This window comes from Pelophylax lessonae (genome assembly GCF_965119305.1).
Source record: "Pelophylax lessonae genome assembly, chromosome: 12".
NCBI classification, from domain to species: domain Eukaryota; kingdom Metazoa; phylum Chordata; class Amphibia; order Anura; family Ranidae; genus Pelophylax; species Pelophylax lessonae.
In genome coordinates, this window is record NC_138779.1 from 88768684 (window position 1) to 88787272 (window position 18589).

The 18589-nt window shown below is 43.2% G+C and overlaps 2 protein-coding genes across 2 annotated transcripts in view; both read left to right on the forward strand.

Annotated features, from left to right (window-relative positions):
- The window catches only part of LOC309568159 (cyclin-dependent kinase 11B-like), a 119603-nt gene extending 106134 nt beyond the window's left edge, over positions 1–13469 (forward strand). The window contains exons 17-21 of the mRNA XM_082273779.1: positions 1030–1137; positions 5263–5379; positions 6124–6272; positions 7151–7340; positions 13157–13469. Coding sequence (XP_082129905.1) covers positions 1030–1137; positions 5263–5379; positions 6124–6272; positions 7151–7340; positions 13157–13249 — 657 coding nt within the window. The 3' untranslated portion in view covers positions 13250–13469. The remainder of the gene's footprint in view (positions 1–1029; positions 1138–5262; positions 5380–6123; positions 6273–7150; positions 7341–13156) is intronic.
- A 3169-nt stretch (positions 13470–16638) lies between these two features.
- LOC309568878 (uncharacterized protein) lies at positions 16639–18369 on the forward strand (the record flags this gene model as incomplete). Its single annotated transcript, XM_082274661.1, has 1 exon — positions 16639–18369. One exon carries the CDS (start codon positions 16639–16641, stop codon positions 17899–17901), a length of 1263 nt encoding a protein of 420 aa, XP_082130787.1. The 3' UTR covers positions 17902–18369.
- Positions 18370–18589: the final 220 nt, after the last annotated feature.

Below are 18589 nucleotides of genomic sequence, written 5' to 3' on the forward strand. Positions count from 1 at the left end.
AAATATATTTTACGGTAAGTCAAAAATCCCATTTTTCCTACAGCTTACCTGTAAAATTATTTCCTTGGAGTACATCACGGGACACAGAGGTCCCTCCCCTCTTGTCTGGGATGTTTATTGCTTGCTACAAAACTGAGGTATTTCCTATATGGGAGGGGTTATATAGAGGGGGACTTCCTGTCTTGTTGGTTGCCAGTGTCCAGTCACTTATAGGTGGCGTATAACCCAGATAGTAATGAATATGCTTACCCCCAACCCCCTGGATGTTTTTTGACAAATACTGCTTGTGATATCGCCAACAAAACCCTGGTGGTAAATATTGCATGCTTTTTTGCACTCTGGTCCATTTGTCAATTGGACTTAAGAGCTTTTAATGCAATACATTTTTTTTTCTCGGTAAATACCGCATAATCGTGTGAATTGGACCTAATTTACCACATGCGAAAATTTATGCAAATGAGCAACTGTTTTTAAACCTCTTTGGCTGATGTATGTAAGTCCCAATTCTTGTTAACATAAGTGACCTGTTCTATTAAAGCACTGAGCAAAGAACGAATCTCTGAAATGTGTTGGATGTCTTCCAGGCATGCTCTGCCAGTGTTCTTATCACGGCAGTCTATGGAATTTGTAGATCTGTATGCATTTTTATGTAATTTACACTATGTTGGCTCGACTGTCCACCAGACTTTGATTGTTTGTTTATTAATGATTTTTCTAATAAAATTTGTACAGTTTTTTTTTTTTTTTTTTTAAACATTTCCCTGATAATTCATACTTTTATTATGATTTGTTAAAGTGTTATAGGGCACTATAGTCCCCATTTGGGGGGGGTCATTTGTTTTCCATTTACTTGGGACGTTGGCCTGACTACCCTATCGAATATACCCTCATCTCCTATGTATTCAGCACACATTTACCAAAGATTTGACATGTTCCTTCATTTGTATTTGTTCCTTCATTTGTATTTACTAGTAAACTGTAATTGGATCAGTGTTGTCTGTAGTGTTTGAGTTATAATTGTTCTTACAGGTTGGGGACTTTGGTTTGGCCCGTGAGTATGGTTCTCCTCTTAAACCTTACACCCCCATCGTAGTGACTCTGTGGTACCGAGCCCCGGAGCTTTTACTTGGAACTAAGGTAAGTACATTAAAAATGTTGCCATTTGTCAGCACGGTATGTCTTCTTGTTGTGGTGTTTAATTATAACGTTTTTATGGTGTAGTGGACATATTAAGTTCTTACTCCTGAACTGATTAATAAAACTAGTTAATTATTGTTAAGTCTAATACTTTATATTTGACTGCTATAACGAGGTTAGGTTATAATAGCAGTTTGATATCAAAATGATTTTACGAGCCGCTGATAAAAAAAAGGGACCTGTTCAAGTGGTCAAAGAAATCCAAATGGTAGATTCTGAAATGGAATCCTGGCAATGTTATCTTTCAGCATAGATGGGTAAGTCTTTAGGTTGGAGGATCTTGGTGAGAGAAGTATGAAAACAAGAGATTAAGCTTACATTAGGAAGGTTATTATTAGGAGTGAGAATACAGAGAAGATTAGCGTTCAGGTCAGGGTTAGGGTGGAGCATTATTCTCAGTGTAGAGAGCGGTCTCCTAGTGCTGAATGCTAATGAGTTGAGAGAGACAGGCACCCTTGTCGGGTAAATGTGGTGTTTTTTTTTTTTGGTTTTTTGTTGCATAGTTGGTGGGTCTTATTCAATTCTGGCTATCAGTAACAGTTTGGGACCCCATGAACAAATGAAAGTGATGATATGCAGGTTGGATGCTTCATTGAGAACATAAGACTGCAAAAAAATCCTCAGGCTGCAGTGAAATCGGCAATGCATTACTTTTAATACTGTATTTGTCCAATACAATTACAATTATAGGAGAAATAAATGTAACCAGAAAAAAAAAAGTGAAACATACTTTTTCTCTTTCGTTTATTGATGGACCCAGGTCCTTATCTTCTAAAAAATTGGGTTAAAACTGCCCCCTACAGGAGTAGGACACTAGCCAGAAAAAAAGTCTGGCTACACCTATGGGCAGTCCCAGGGGGACCCTCTCTCTGCTATAGGTACTCAGTTTTTTTTCTACTACTCAGGAGTAAGGACCTAGTTCCTTGCTGGGATCTCTGGTCCTGGCAATTTTTTTCTTTTTGGATTCAATTTTTTCTCCTGGATTTTTTCCTGGGAGATCTACAATTAACTGCCGAACTGAGCGACAGCCTGGATAATCTAGATCCAGTGGTCACCCCAGTCTGGCCAGCGAGCGCTGCAGAGCTCAGCCATGTGCTATGTCGGCTGCGACATAGCCCCACCGGACAGGGGCTGGCCTGCGAGTTAAACATCCCGTGAGGTCGCATACGACCAGGTCTTGGCCAGAGTCGCAGCATTCCTCCTGGCTGACAGCCCCCCATTTTGATGGAGAGAAGGTTCTGTCTGGAGTGGTGCCCACCTGGTTCCTGGTATGGTGAGTAGCTGTCCCCCCTCTCCTACTGGAGGGTTTTGGGGTGGATGCAGTCCCCTCCATGGGCGGTCGGACCCCCGGGATCCTCTCCCTCTCTGCTGAGGATTGATTGGGGCTTCCTCTGGACAAACTCCAGAAAATGCAGGCTGTAATTCGTCTTCTGCTGTCCAGCAGATAGTAATCCCTCTGGACTTGCATGCGGGTGCTGGGCCTGATGGTGTTTACCTTTGAGGCCATTTTTATTTGCACAGTTCCATACGAGGTCCCTACAAAGGGAGATTCTGGCCAAATGAGATAAAAAATCTGCAGTCTCTGGACATCAGATCTGGCTGAGCCAGAGAACGAAAGAGTCCCTGATATGGTGACTTTGCACTTCGGCTGGGCAAATACTTCCTCCCCTTGTATTGGACAGTGGTCACCACGGATGCCAGCCTGTTTGGCTGGAGAGGCGTCCTCTGAAAATTTCTGCTCAGGGGGTCTGGACACTAAGTGTCCAGACTACCAATCAGTGTCTTGGTCCCCCGAATGATCAGACCGTGCCTGGAACATTGGACGGATCAGGTTCAGGGATGTCCAGTGCTTATTCAATCGGACAATGCCACGGCCGTGGCTTATGTCAATCACCAGGGGGGCACAAGAAGGGTTCTGGCGGCTCTTTAGGTAGCCGGTATTCTAAGGTGGGCAGTACGGTTCGTTCCAGCCCTCTTTGCCATACACATTCCGGGGGTGGAAAACTGGCAACAGATTACTTCAGTCTTCAGGTGCTGACCAAGGGGAGTGGGCCCTTCACCCGGAGGTCTTTCATTAGTTGTCTCCGGTGGGGCATTCCCGAGGTGAATCTGAAAGGTGCAGAGGTTTGTGGCTCGGTCATGGGATCCTTTGGCGGATGCCTCAGTATCGTTTGATTTACGCCTTTCCTCCTCTAAAGCTTCTGCTTTAGACATTCCTTTGAAGCTTCCTCTCAGGGAGGATCTCCTGTCCCAAGGACCAATCTTCCATCCTGCTTTACAGTCGCTGGCTTCAACGGCTTGGCTGTTGAACTCCAGGTGCTGATGGATAGAGGTTTGTCTGAGTTGGTGATTCCAACGCTGTTGAGAGTTAGGAAATCTACTTCTAGGAAGATCTACCATCGCACGTGGAAGACGTACATTGGGTGGTGTGAGTCTCTTGGGGTTCATCCACGTTCTTTTTTTGGCTCAGATCTTGGCTTTCCTTCAACGGGGGGTTGAGAAGAAACTGGCCTTGAGTACGATCAAGGGCCAGGTGTCGGTCTTAGTGTTTTTCTTTCAATGGCTCTCTTTCAATGGCCCTTGGCCACACACTCCCCGGTGCATACTTTTCTTCAGGGAGTTTGGCACTTGGCTCCTCCAGTGCCGTCTCCGTTACCGCCTTGGGACCCCAATTTGGTGCTTTCGGTCTTCCAGAAGCCTCCCTTGGAGAATCTTTGGGAGATTTCCCTGCTTACGCTGTCCCAGAAGTTGGCCTTTTTGGTGGTTCTTCGCCCCGTCCGTCGTTCCTTCCAAAGGTTGTCTCTGATTTTTATTTTGATGAAGACATTATGTTGCCTGTCCCGTCCCAGGCCAAAACATCCCAAGGAAATTGCTTTGCATGCCTTGGATGTGGTCCGTGCGATTAGGGTGTACCGGGCAGCTACGGAGTCTTTTTTTAGGAAAGCCGACTCACTATTTGGTCGCCGAGGAAGCGGACAACCCTTTCCGAGGCTCATCCCGTGAGCACAATGTCCAGGCACATTCTACTTGGGCGCTCAGTGCCTTCTGGGCCTTCCGTCATCAGGCAGCGGTGACGCAGGTTTGCAAGGCGGCCACCTGGTCATCGGTGCACTATTTCATAAAGTGGATGTTTTGCAGGCTGCTTGTTTAGAGGACCTGGTCCTCTTTGAGGGTGTATTGTTCTTTTCAGGTGGACTCCAGTTGTTTTGGTTGATCTCCTGTTTACCTGGTTGGCTATACTTTAGTTTAGAATTTCTTTTTCGCTGTTCCCACCCCTCATGTTTAACACTGCTTTGGGACTTCCCAATGGTTAAGAAGATCAGGAGCTGTGCCCATCAATGAACAAAAGAACATGGGATTTTTGACTTACCGTAAAATCTGTTTCTCTGATGTTCATTGATGGACACAGCACCCACCCCTCTGTGGCGTTGTTCTTCTCCTGATACTGCTTGTAACAAAACTGAATACCTATAGCAGAGAGAGGGAGTATACACCCTGGGACTGCCCATAGGCGTAGCCAGACTTTTTTTTTCTGCCTAGTGTCCTACTCCTGTAGGGGGCAATATAACCCAGCGGTTAAGAAGATCAGTAGCTGTGTCCTTCAATGAACATCAGAGAAATTGATTTTACAGTAAGTCAAAAATCCCCCCCCCCCCCCCCCCCCACCTTTTTTTTTTTTTTTTTTTTTTTTTTACAGTTTACAAAACAAAATGCTCTTAAAATATATAAATTAAAGTATTTTTAGGTATGCGTATTGGTTATATAGTTATTGTTAAGCATTTAGGTACACATATTAGTCATATAGTTATTGTCACGTTAACCAGTGCTCCCATGCTGATAAATTTGGTCTTGGCATCTAGGCAGCAGTGAACTGGTCATAAGAGTTATTGGTGGTTAATCCATTAAAAAATGTTGTGGCAAAAAAAAAAAAAAAAAAACAGGTTTTGAGCCTACCTTCCAAATACCTCCTATTCTCCAAATCCTGATGATTTATATAGTATAGTGTTCTTCAACATTACTGCTTTAGTTTCCTAATCCTACATTGTCTACCATTTTCTTCTCCAGGAGTACTCTACAGCCATAGATTTGTGGTCAGTAGGATGTATTTTTGGGGAGCTGCTGACCCAGAAACCTCTTTTCCCAGGCAAATCCGAGATTGACCAAATTAATAGGATATTTAAGGTAAGGTTTATAAGATAGGCTCTTTTTTGGATGTAACATGCTCCAGTACCATAGTCTTAGGTTTAAAGCACATTTTTACTTTTGCAGTCAAATTTTGAGACGACCCCACTATATTTTTGTGTTCCCATTCACACAGCAATCCTTAAAAAAAAAAAAAAAAACTTTTTGACGTTTCTTAGGAAAAGGTTGGATTGGATTTTTGAGCAGTGTCCGAGTTAATCCAGCCATAGACAGCTCAAAATTCGTCAATTTCAGCAGGGACCAGATAAATTTTGCTCCATTTATGGGATAGGCTGGTTGTACTGAAATTGATCTATTAATCGACTTCTATACAGACCAGCTTATCAGGTTTTTTTTCATACAATCAGTAGCTCTGATCCTCCTCTTCTCGGGTCCTCCCGCCAGCTTTTCTGGCTGGATGATCTAGTTCAGTGGTTCTCAACTCCGGGCCTTGGGACCCACTAACAGGCCAGGTTTGCAAGATAACTGAAATACATCACAGGTGATATATTTAGCTGCTCAGTGATTGCAGTATTCTAGTCTACATCTCCCCAAGGTGATACTTAAAATCTGGCCTGTTAGTGGGTCCTGAGGACCAAAGTTGAGAACCACTGATCTAGGTGTGTTTTTGTTTGTTTTTTTTGTATTTATTAATGTGTTTTGTGAATAAATTTGGTAGGTGGCTTTCCAATGTGAGCAGACAAATTGCACAGTCCTCTTAAAACATGTTTCTTTTGACTTCAGGATCTGGGAACACCTAGTGAAAAGATCTGGCCAGGTTACAATGAACTCCCTGCAATCAAGAAAATGACGTTTGCAGATTACCCCTACAACAACTTACGGAAGAGATTTGGAGCTCTCCTCTCCGACCAAGGATTTGACCTCATGAACAAGTATGTCTAAAGTTTTTTTTTTTTTTTTTTTTTTTTTTTTTTTTTTCTTGCTTGTCCTAAATCAGACAAGCTACTGACTTTGAATTTTAGGACACTTACCTGTCCAGGTATTCTGCGATGTTGGCAACCCGGGCCGATTTTTCAGTCAGCTCTTGGGTGGGGCTGACGCTGCTGCCATTTCTTGTAAGGAAAACTGGTAGTGAAGCCTCTCGGCTTCACAGCCAGTTTCCTACTGCTGCGCTTTGTAAATAGCCTGCCGGCGGGGGAAGGAGGAGGAAGGTAGCCAAACATATCCAGGTGACTTCACTGTGGCAAAGTCACCAGGAAGTGGGAGCAGGTACCTGTCAAAAAGGGATACCCCCGAAAGGTGCCAAATGTGGCAATGGAGGGGGGAGGAAGCAAACAAGCAAGGCTTCCCCTTTTGGGTGGAGCTCTGCTTTAAAGTTCACCTTTACGAAAATGTTTATTTTTAAAGTAAGACCTATAATAATAAACAGACTGCCATTGCTGGTCGCCTTCTGGAAATGTGAGTTGGTTGGCTGTTTTGCTGACCCATTAACTTTAATACTTTTGGTCACCAAAGGATCAGCATACCAGCCAGTTAACTAGAAATTTGAGGAGTGTAGCTCAGTAATGGCAGCCACCATGTCGGTTCTGTTTCTATACCATGTCAAATCTAAGCCTTTTTTGTACCGTTTTACTTTTTTGGATGATTTTAAAATATAAAACACTAGATTGGATTTTATTATTTTTTGTCCCTTTGCATAGTGCTGCTCAGTAATATTATTTGTATGGAAGTTTTGTTTTAGCGTTTGTAGTGAAGTTTGCTGTTTTTTCTGTGAGCTATTTTGCTACTTGATTACTTTCCGTTCCTACAGGTTTCTGACTTACTGCCCAGCCAAGAGAATTAATTCAGAAGACGGCTTGAAGCATGAATATTTCCGGGAAACCCCCCTGCCAATCGATCCTTCCGTGTTCCCAACATGGCCAGCAAAGAGCGAACAGCAGAGGGTGAAACGTGGCACAAGTCCTCGTCCTCCCGAAGGAGGTCTGGGCTACAGTCAGTTGGTGAGTTCAGCGATCAGTATTTAACTACCTCAATACTGGGCACTTAAACCCCCTTCCTTCCCAGACCAATTTTCATCTTTTAGCGCTGTTGCATTTTGAATGACAATTGCGCGGTCATGCAACATTGTACCTAAACCAAATTTGTGTCATTTTTTCCCCCACAAATAGAGCTTTCTTTTGGTGGTATTTGATCACTGCCAGGTTTTTTCTTTTTTGGTGCACAAATAAAAAAAGACCGAAAAGTTTGAAAAAAAAAAAAAAGTTTTTTTGTTTAGGTTATAAAATTTTGTGAATAGATACGTTTTTTCCTGCACTGATGAGCACTGATGACGCCGCACTGACAGGCACTGATGAGGAGGCACTGATTGGGTGGCACTGATATGCAGCACTGATGGGCACTGATAGGTAGCACTGATATGCAGCACTGATGGGCACTGATAGCACTGATATGTAGCATTGGTGGGCACTGATAGGCAGCGCTGATGGGCACTGATAGGCAGCGCTGATGGGCACTGATAGGCAGCGCTGATGGGCACTGATAGGCAGCGCTGATGGGCACTGATAGGCAGCGCTGATGGGCACTGATAGGCAGCGCTGATGGGCACTGATAGGCAGCGCTGATGGGCACTGATAGGCATCGCTGATGGGCACTGATAGGCAGCGCTGATGGGCACTGATAGGCAGCGCTGATGGGCGCTGATGGGCACTGATAGGCGGCGCTGATGGGCACTGATAGGTGGCACTGATGGAGGGCACTGATGGGCACTGATGGGGGGCACTGATGGGCACTGATGGGGGGCACTGATGGGCACTGATGGGGGGCACTGATAGGCAGCACTGGTGGGCACTGGTGGGCGGCACTGGTGGATGGCAATAACGGGCACTGGTGGGCAGCACTGATATATGGCATTGGTGGGCAGCACTGATAGGAGGGCATCACTGGCAGGCTGTTTGCCATCCCTGGTGGGCATCCCTGGTGGTCATGGGTGGGCATCCCTGGTGGCTCTAGTGGCACCCCACTCCCCCCCCCCCCCCTCCCCCCAGGGCTGCACTGGTAATCAATGTTCTGATTACCAGCACAGACCCCCCCTGTGATCAGTGAGTATTTAGAAATACTCACTGATCACCCCAGCTCCAGTATCGATCCTCTTCTTCTCCTCCCTGACAGGATCTGTCAGGGAGGTGAAGAGATCGAAGCCGTTACAACTACTGTATTTACATTGCATGACGGCTGTGATTGGATACAGCCGTCATGTGATCAGGAGGGCCAATCACAGGGCCCTCCTGACGCATATTGTTGCGCTGTGTCCGAGGGACACAGGCACATCGAGATCGCGCCGCTGCGCATGCACGCTGCGGTGCGATCTCGCTCCTTCTGAAGGACGTTCCGGAACGTCCATTCAGAAGGACGAGACTCCCACCTGGCCGTATATGTACAATGGCCGGGTGGGAGGTGGTTAAACATGGAGTATTTAATTTATTTTCTATTACAGCTGTTTATATAGTGCCGTCCATTTACACAGCTTTTTACATATTATTCACATCAGTGCCTGCCTTCAAGGAGCTTACAATCTAAGGTCTATGTCACGCATGCACACATATACTAGAGCCATTTAGACAGGAGTCCATGAATGAAGGAGTCCACAACATGTTTTGTAGTGTGAGTAACTGGAAAACATGCAAACTTCATGCACATACTGTCCTGGTGGGGGTTCTTAGTGAGGATCCCAGTGCTGCAAGGCAGGTGTGCTAACCGTTGAGCCACAGTAGCATAGTATCACGACTATGTAAGGTCTAGTGGCTTAAGAAAGCTATCAGTTTGAGTCTCTTCCTTTTGCCCATAATAGTTAGTTTAATTAGTTGAACTGACAGAACATTTCCATTCTAAAGGAAAATTTAAAGGCTAAGTTCACCTTTCACAGCATTTTACACCCATAATTCCTGTGTAACATGCTCCAGACCTGTCCCTTGCACCTCTGACCCCTCCCCCCTTTCTCCCCGCACCTGCTGTCACATTTTGAAAATAGCGTGGTCGTGTGGGTGGAGTCATTCATTTACATTCATTGGGGCTGACGGCTTGCAGTTCTCAATGGACTGCAAGGGCACTGATGAACGCTCACATAGTTCATTCACAAGCCCTGCAGCTTGTAAACAGCCAGCCCGTATCAGAGGTACAGGCTGAAACCTGCCGGGCCTGTCTGCAGCCTGACATTGCACCCCTGATCCACTGATCACGGGTCCAATGCTTTGCAGGCTCCTGAGGTTAAAAATATATGCACGTTTTTTTCCCTGTATTTTTACCCAAAAGGTGAACTTGGCCTTTAATGTTTAACGCTATTTTCCATAATCCTTCTACACTTTCCAGAGTTCCTTCACTGGAATATTCTGGTATCTTGCAAAGATTCTTCCCCTTTTGTGTGTCTTCTTAAGCCATGTAGGTGCTAAGTAGCTGCAGGCACATTGTAGCTATCCAGGAGCTAAACCCTGGCTAACTGGATGTCTGCTATTACCTAGTGTACTGTATCACAATGAACTGTATAGGTGCTTGCAAAAACAGAACAGAGAAGGCTCTGACTGCTTCATTTTCCCAGAGAAAGGAAAATAGGTCAAACCATAATTATGCTGCATACCCTCATTAAATATAAACAGAGCCTAGGGTAGTACTTATAGACCAAGGGGTTGATGTAATAAGGCTTAAATAGACTGTTCACTTTGAAAGTGAAGTTGTACTTTTCCAAGCTAATTTTTCTCAGTCCTAAGATCTTAGTAAATGAGGTGAATGCAGTATTTTCTTTTATTTTCCTTACACATTATTCTTTGCAAAGTGCAACTGCACCACATTCACTAAGCTCATGAAAAAGATGTCCATGCAAATAGACTATTTGCCTTTTATAAATCAAATTCCCAGTCACAAAGTAAAATTCTTACTTCTCGCAGACTCCTAGGCTAAATATTACATCATAAGCAGCACCTTTTCAGCTTCTTTGTAAGTGATGCTACTTCTCTATAACTGCTATATAAGCCAATAATTAGAGTGACTACTACATTTTGGAGCTTCTCTCTCGGGTATATTGTTATGTGACTGATCCTATTTAACCAAAGTAAAGCTATGAATACAATTTTTTGATGTGATAAAAACAGAGTCTGAGCGAAAATGCAACATTCTGCTATTTTGAGGGTCTCAACTGTTTGAGCAGCTTCTTGAACTTTAAGACCAGTAGAGGGCGCTCTCCATTTTTTTTTTTTTAGATGTTTTCTGGATCTGCCCTAAGCCTAAAATATTTTGACAGATTTAAATAAGACAATGTTTCCTTTCCCTTTTTATATCCATTTATTTTGAACAAATAACCACTTTTGTGAAATTTGAAAGTATATATTGCGCTCAACAATAATTATTCACAAAAAGTGCATTGGTGCAAATAAATAGATAATTAAATAATTAAAAAACAGTCAATTTGTGCTTAAAACCATCACTGGTGATTGAAGACCACAACAATTGATAAAGCACAAGCTCAGTATAAATAAATAAAGTCCTTTTGGTGCTTAAAATATTAAGGTGATAAAAATGGTTAACCGCAGCAGTGATTAAAAGCACAGACTTGATAGAAGTGGTGTTTAAAACCTTCACCTCCACACCTTCACCCAATGCTCTTAATAAATACTCCTTACCAGAAGGATATGACCCCTTGATTATAAGGGGTCACAATAAGCATTGGTATCCACAAAGAATCCAGACCATCCACATAGCCTTTCCTCTCACCAGCAAGAATGCATGACCAGATGTTAATGGAACTCCAAATTAGAGGACCTTTACATTGAGATGCTTGGAGTGTTCTTTTGTCTTCATGGCACAGGTTATGCTATGACACTGACTCAATGGAAATAGGAACTTACAGATATGTGTATATTTATACTACAGTCACTTGAAACCTTTGACCACAGAAAGGTAAATTCAATTTCAGAAATTATGTGACTATGGAAAAGAACCAATGTGTCATATCAAAGGGGATGTATACAATCAGTTATTTTGTATGTTTTCTTATAGCACCAGCCAGAGTCACCCCGCTATCCGCGGTATTCTTACCCACAGAACATGATCAACAGAAATATGGTCTTTAATGTCAACGTAATAACAGATCTCTGCAAAGTGATTTAAATAAATTATAAGAAAACATACAAAATAACTGATTGTATACATCCCCTTTGATATGACACATTGGTTCTTTTCCATAGTCACATAATTTCTGAAATTGAATTTACCTTTCTGTGGTCAAAGGTTTCAAGTGACTGTAGTATAAATATACACATATCTGTAAGTTCCTATTTCCATTGAGTCAGTGTCATAGCATAACCTGTGCCATGAAGACAAAAGAACACTCCAAGCATCTCAATGTAAAGGTCCTCTAATTTGGAGTTCCATTAACATCTGGTCATACATCCTTGCTGGTGAGAGGAAAAGATATGTGGATGGTCTGGATTCTTTGTGGGATACCAATGCTTATTGTGACCCCCTATAATCAAGGGGTCATATCCTTCTGGTAAGGAGTATTTATTAAGATCACTGGGTGAAGGTGTGGAGGTGAAGGTTTTAAATACCACTTCTATCAGGTCTGTGCTTTTAATCACTGCTGGGGTTAACCATTTAATCACCTTGATATTTCAAGCACCAAAGGACTTTAATTATTTATTTATGCTGAGCTTGTGCTTTTATCAATTGTGGTCTTCAATCACCATTGATGGTTTTAAACACAAATGGACTGTTTTTTAATTATTTAATTACCTATTTATTTGCACCAATGCACTTTATGTAAATATTGTTGAGCGCAATATATACTTTCAAATTTCACATTCGTCACGTCAACACGTTGGTTGTTTGCTGCTCGCAGTGTGGAAGGCATTCCCACATATTTATTTAGAATTATTTATTCACTTATTTATTTATTTTAATTATTCATGTATTCACGATTAATAGAAAGTTTTAGTACACTGTAATTAGTGTGTGAACACCCATTTGCGCAGTTCGCTTTGGTTCATCACCATTTTTTTCTCAAATAACCACTTTTGTCAGTCGTTTTAAAATACAGCTTTTTTTGTGCTGTAATGGAGGCATATGTGTGCACACTGAAAGCTTAGACCCACGGGTAATCAAATCCAGATGTTTAATCCAGACGTTCATTTTCTCCAGGAACAGAAAAGATAATTAGGATTCACAAGTAAAACATTCTTGCAGCTTTATTCCCTTGTTACATCAATGTTCAGCCTTGTCATTACAAGTTTATTACAAGCTGACCAGAAGTTCACAGGGCGGTCAAAGTATAGTTATGAATGAATAAAATATTTTTGTCTAATATTTATTTTGAAAATTTTCCTGTTATCATTCAGGAAAAAAATGAGCACCTTAGGTGCAATTAGGGAATTCGACAACATGTACATGCATACAAAATGGAGTGATTGAAAATAAATTGCACTAAGACTGAATATGATCTTGATAATCCATATATCATGACATGTAGAGACAGATCTGGAGGATTTACAGTTGCCCAGATCACTTCTATAAGATAAAGCTCACAGCTGATACCTCATCTTGTTTACATCATATTACTGCCCCACCTTAGTACTTCAGCAATGGCAGTATGCGGATTAAACAGCACTGCATTCATCTGTTTACGGACTACATTTTTTGCTTTCACTGCGCAGTATTCAGCAGGTGCCCATCATATTCAAAGCTGATCCCTCCTCTTCATACAGTCTCCAGTTTACTCCATTTTTGTGTATGCTGCCCTCTTTCATAGACTTTATTCTTTTTCTCTTTCTAGGGAGATGATGACCTAAAAGACACAGGCTTTCATCTGACCACCACCAACCAGGGAGCATCGGCTGCTGGGCCTGGCTTCAGCCTCAAATTTTGAGCCCGTCACAGTGAACAGAAATGTTTTTCTTTAATGAAAGAGTTATGGGCAGTTAAACTTTTAATACAGATGAACAATTTACATACTGCACCTAACTCACAACAATGCAGACTGTTGCTTTCCAAAGCAGGAACATGAGACTCGAGCAAGGACTTGGAGTCTTATTTATTTTTCACACTTGTATATTTGTAGAATTAAAATACAATTTTTAATGGTATAATCTGTGTTTTGGGATGGTATTTTCAAGAGCGTGTGGCCCGGGTCTGGTCATGCCTGTCTTTCTCTACTCTCTAAGCCCACTTGTTCTACATTTTCCAGTTCTAGTATGTAGCCCATTAAGGCTCATTTCACATGGACTGTTATGGTGCTGATGCGTCTGATATCACAAAATACCCAAACAATTGCAATGATCTAAAGCAGGGGTGTTCAACCTGCAGGCCAAGACGGCTATGAATAAAACCCAACACAAAATCGTAAACTTACTTTAAAAATGTTGGGTGTGTTTTTTTTTTTTTTTTTTTTGTAAAAATGCGTTTACACTTAGCGGGCAACATGCAGCTGAAGAAAAATTTGACTGTCTCTTCACTGGACTTACATTTTTATCGTTGAAAGAAAAAAAAAACCCACTCTTCACAATCACGCCTTATTCATGTCACCAGTTTGTGGCCGCATTATCATCTTTTCAAGGATGAACCAAATGAACGGCAAAATTAGAACCAAAATATCTGATGAGCATCATGAGAAATCATTGAGAATTGCTACTACATCCATAGAACCAAATATTGATGCTTTAGTTTATCAAAAACACTGTCAAATATCGCACTCGTTTTATGTTGCCCTCTTTTATTTTTCTAATAAAAAATATTATTAAAAAAATGAAGTTTTATTACTCAGCTATGTACATGATATATACATCGGTGATTATTACCTTGTGATCTGCCCGACTTTTTGTGCTCATCAGTATCCTTATTCTTGGTGTGTTTTTATGTAGCCCAGGAGGGTCAAAAGGTTTGATGCCCCTGTTCTAAAGTATTGATGGTAGATTATCATGAAACATTCAGTTGAAATTGGCATGTGTTAATGGCAAGCATTAGTGCCCCTGAATGGTCACATATAAAATGTAGCCGCCCACCCCTTGATGGACCAGAATCCTAATGTTTTCTGTAACCCTGATTGATGGATTTCGGGCTGCAAAACCTCTATACAAGAGCTACATATAATAACCTGTATTTAATGTTTGCTTATTAAGCCCTTTAGGCGTCTGATTGCCTCCAAACTAAAATTGTGTCCACCTCTTCCTGAGGCTGACTTAAATGATCTCCAGGTCTGTGCTCGCTAAGCCCTTAGATGCTGGGAGACTTGGACTCCCACCTGTGTGTGGGCTTACTACACCTACTCGTACTTATGCAATGGTAGGGTAACAGCTACTACTACTCTAGTGTATGCAGTGCACCCACCTTAGACTTACATTATTTGGAACTACCCTGGTTCTCTGGTGGATGAAGGTTTAGTATCAAGAGTCCAAGCTATGCCTAGGATAAATCTTGCCCTCCGTTGGCTATTTTTTAGTTGAATTCACCATGACTCTGACTTTATGCCTGGTCTGGCTGCATCTCAGAAATACACAATGTGGAAGTTTGTGTCTTTTCTGGTAATTTTGCTGCTCGTCCGAAATACACAACACTAAATTGCCTGTCTTTTCTGGGTTGACTGTGCCTTGTTGAGCATCAGAAATACACAATATTGATGTTTATTTTAGCTATATGACTCTCTTGCTTACTAGAAATACATCACATTGAAAGTTGGGGGTGTCTTTCTATTATACCTTATTTTTCTGTACATTAGAAATGCACTACATTGAAGTTGTTGGTAACATTTCTGTTGGTTACATGGCTGTACCCGGGCTGCTAAGTCAGAAATGCACAAAGGTCCCTAGTGTCATTTCTGCGCGATTTTAAAGTGTTAGTAATATTTCTGTTACATGGCTGTACCAGGTTACTATTCAGAATAGTGTGACATTTCTGTTATGATTACACCGTTACTAATCAAGGTGCACAACTTTTAAATTTTGTTACATAGCTATACCATGTTACTATTCAGAAATGCACAGCATTAACCACTTCCATACAGAGCAGTTACACCCCCTTCCTGCCCAGACCAATTTTCAGCTTTCAGCACTCTCACACTTTGAATGATAATTAGTCATGCAACGCTGTACCCAATCAAATTTTTTATCATTTTTTTTCACACAAATAGACCTTTCCTGGCCAGCCCCACGTCAGCACACCTGGGTTTGCTCCTCCTGCGAACCCTCAGGACCACCCTTATCCTAGCTTATAAAAGAGGGCCCTCCCATTCCCTCTTGTTCTCCTTTTTTTGGTCTCCAGGCCACCTGAAGCAAGCTACAAGTGAGAATGGATCCCCCCCTGCCGAACCTTCCCACCCAGGTTTAGCCTCTCCTGGGATTGGTAGGTCCAGACTGATAGAGGTAAATCCTCTTAAAACCCTGGACGCCCTGAGTGCCGGGGCCGCAGGCATGAATGGCTTAAAGAGCCTAAGAGTATGGTGGAGAGGCTGTGGTGTGCTCAGCTCGTTTCCCCTCACCTGTTTGCAGCTATTAGGGATGCACCAGCCGCTCTCCCTGGCTGATATATTCACTGGCAGTGATATCACAGGAGGTGGAGCTGAGGGTGTAGCCTAGCAACCGCCCTGCATAAGAGGGGAAGCCGCAATGGCAGCGATGCAGAGAGCCATTTCATTTTCTGTCCATGTGCAGGTCAGTGCAGAGAGATAACTAGGTTCCGTATGGCTGTGTTTACTTCCTATGACTCACTCTCTCTCTCCTATCCTCGTCTGCCTTGTAGTAGCTCTCTGCTGCCACCCAGTGGTTCCCAGACTTGACAGTTTCTTCCTTTCAAGCTCGTCTACTCTCTGCTGCCACCTGCTGGTGCTGTCTTTTCTATACAGGTAAGCAGTATCTTTTTATGAAAAAAAAAAAAGAGATGGAGCTAGAAAAAAGTCTTTTTATTTTTCTTATCTCTGTGTATTTAACATATTTCATCTATATGTTAAGTTAGAGAAAGTTAGGGTGAGGGGAAACGGAGGAAATAGGCTTATCTTACGTTCCTCTTTTTTAGCATGAGCTCGCCACAGCCACAGAGGGCACGAAGATCGTCGGAAAGGTAGGAGGGGGCTACGAGGGACTAGACGGTGAAAAGAGTGCATACACCATATTTAAAGGGTGTTTGTCTTTTAGGAGCAAGAGCCCTAAAAAGAAGCATTCGCATAAGGAAAAGACCCGCCAACAATCTGGTTCACCTCCACCTGAACCACGCTCTAGCCAGGCGCCTCAATCTCCGAGCAGGTCGCACGCTAGTAAGTCTCCAGACATGGAGCCAAGGAGGTCCAAAGGTCGACCCGCAGAGGGCTTATGTTGGGCCTGTACGGCTCCTACTGCTCCTGGAAAACTCCTGTGTGCCGAGTGCATTAAAGATGTGGCCACAGACAAGGAGGCAGAGGCAAACAAGATTAAAGAATATATCCACAAAGCCGTGGCAGATAGCATACACCTGGTGGCTAGTACAAGTACGCCTAGAAGCAGGCCTAAAACAGAGAGTAACCCAGAGTACAGAAAGGGATCACCGCCAGTGCTGGAAATTTCTTCAGGAACCTCTTCGGAATCAGAGGATCTAGAGGAACATATGTTTGATTTTCAGTTCATAGAACCATATGTCACAGCGGTAAAGGAAGCCATAGAATGGGAGCAAGACTCCCAGCCACCACAAAAAGTAAGGAGATATTTCCCGACCCTGAAGAAGCAGGGAGCGGCTTTTCCTTTCATGACCGAAATACGAGAATTGTTGGAAGAAGAATGGGGGAAACCAGAGAAGAAAACGAACACCCAGAATCGTTTTTCTAAGTTATACCCTTTTAAGACCGTGGATGCCGAGTTTTGGGAATCTCCGCCGGGGGTAGACGCAGCCCTACAGCGTTTGGCAAGGCAGATGTCTCTTCCTTTAGAAGACTCCGCAACCTTCAGGGACCCAATGGATCGACGGGCGGATGCGGATCTTAAAAAGATCTACTCGGTTGCTGGTATGGCCTGCTTCCCGAGCATAGCATTGGCCTCCATCTCCAGAGCCGTTAAGGTATGGGTCACGAATGTGGAGACCGCACTTAACTCAGGAGTAGAGAGAGCCAGGATTGTTACAGCTTTGGAAGAATTAAATCTGACAGCAGCCTTCCTGGCGGAGGCCTCCATAGACCTCGTAAAGCTGTTAGGGAGGCTTATGGTGCACTCGGTGACAGCAAAGAGAGCCCTCTGGCTGCGGCACTGGGCGGCTGACAGTGCATCAAAACAGGCACTTTGCAATATTCCGTTTAACGGTAAGATACTTTTTGGAAGGACCTTAGAGGAAGCAATTAAGCGTGTAACGGGAGGTAAGACGGGACTCTTACCACAGAGAGCAAAGAAGAGACAACCATCCTTCCGTCCAGGACAGACCGATTTCAGAAGAGCGCGTGAGGCAAGATCATATAGGCCTGGTCGAGAATATGCAAGGGGCCAATGGAGAGGAACGCAGAGCTCCTTTTTGAGGGGTGTAAAGTCACGAGCAGCGCAAGCGGCGAAGAAGGCCGAGAAGTCTTTTTGACGGTGCATCCGTCCGACCCCTCCAGGTGGGGGCCAGGCTGACAGCCTTTTGGAGGGTATGGACGGACGAAGTCAAGGACCAATGGGTCCAAAGTACGATAAAGACGGGCTACAAGATAGTCTTTCGGCAAAAACCACCGAACATATTTGTCCAGACAAGATGGCCACAGGACCGAAAGAAGCAAGAATTTTTAATAGGATACGTAGAAGAATTGTGTCAGAAACAGGCAATCATACCAGTACTGCCACAACAGCAGGGAAGAGGCGTTTATTCCCCAATATTCTTGGTTCCCAAGGCATCGGGAGACCTCAGGCCAGTCCTGGACCTGAGATCGCTAAACCTATTCATCGAACCTCAGGGATTCAGGATGGAGTCCATATATACGATCATATCAGTGATACAGCCAGACAATTGGATGATATCAATCGATCTCGCAGATGCATATCTGCACATTCCAATCAACAAACACCACCAGAGGTATCTGAGGTTCACTTTGGGAGAAAACCATTATCAATTCAGATGCTTGCCTTTCGGAATCAGCACGGCTCCCAGAGTCTTCTCCAAGGTTCTGTTAGCCACCATTGCAAACATTCGTCTAAAAGGGATAAGGATCTACCACTACTTGGACAACATTCTGGTGGTAGCCCAATCAATTACTGAATTAACGCGACATCGTGATCAAGTATTA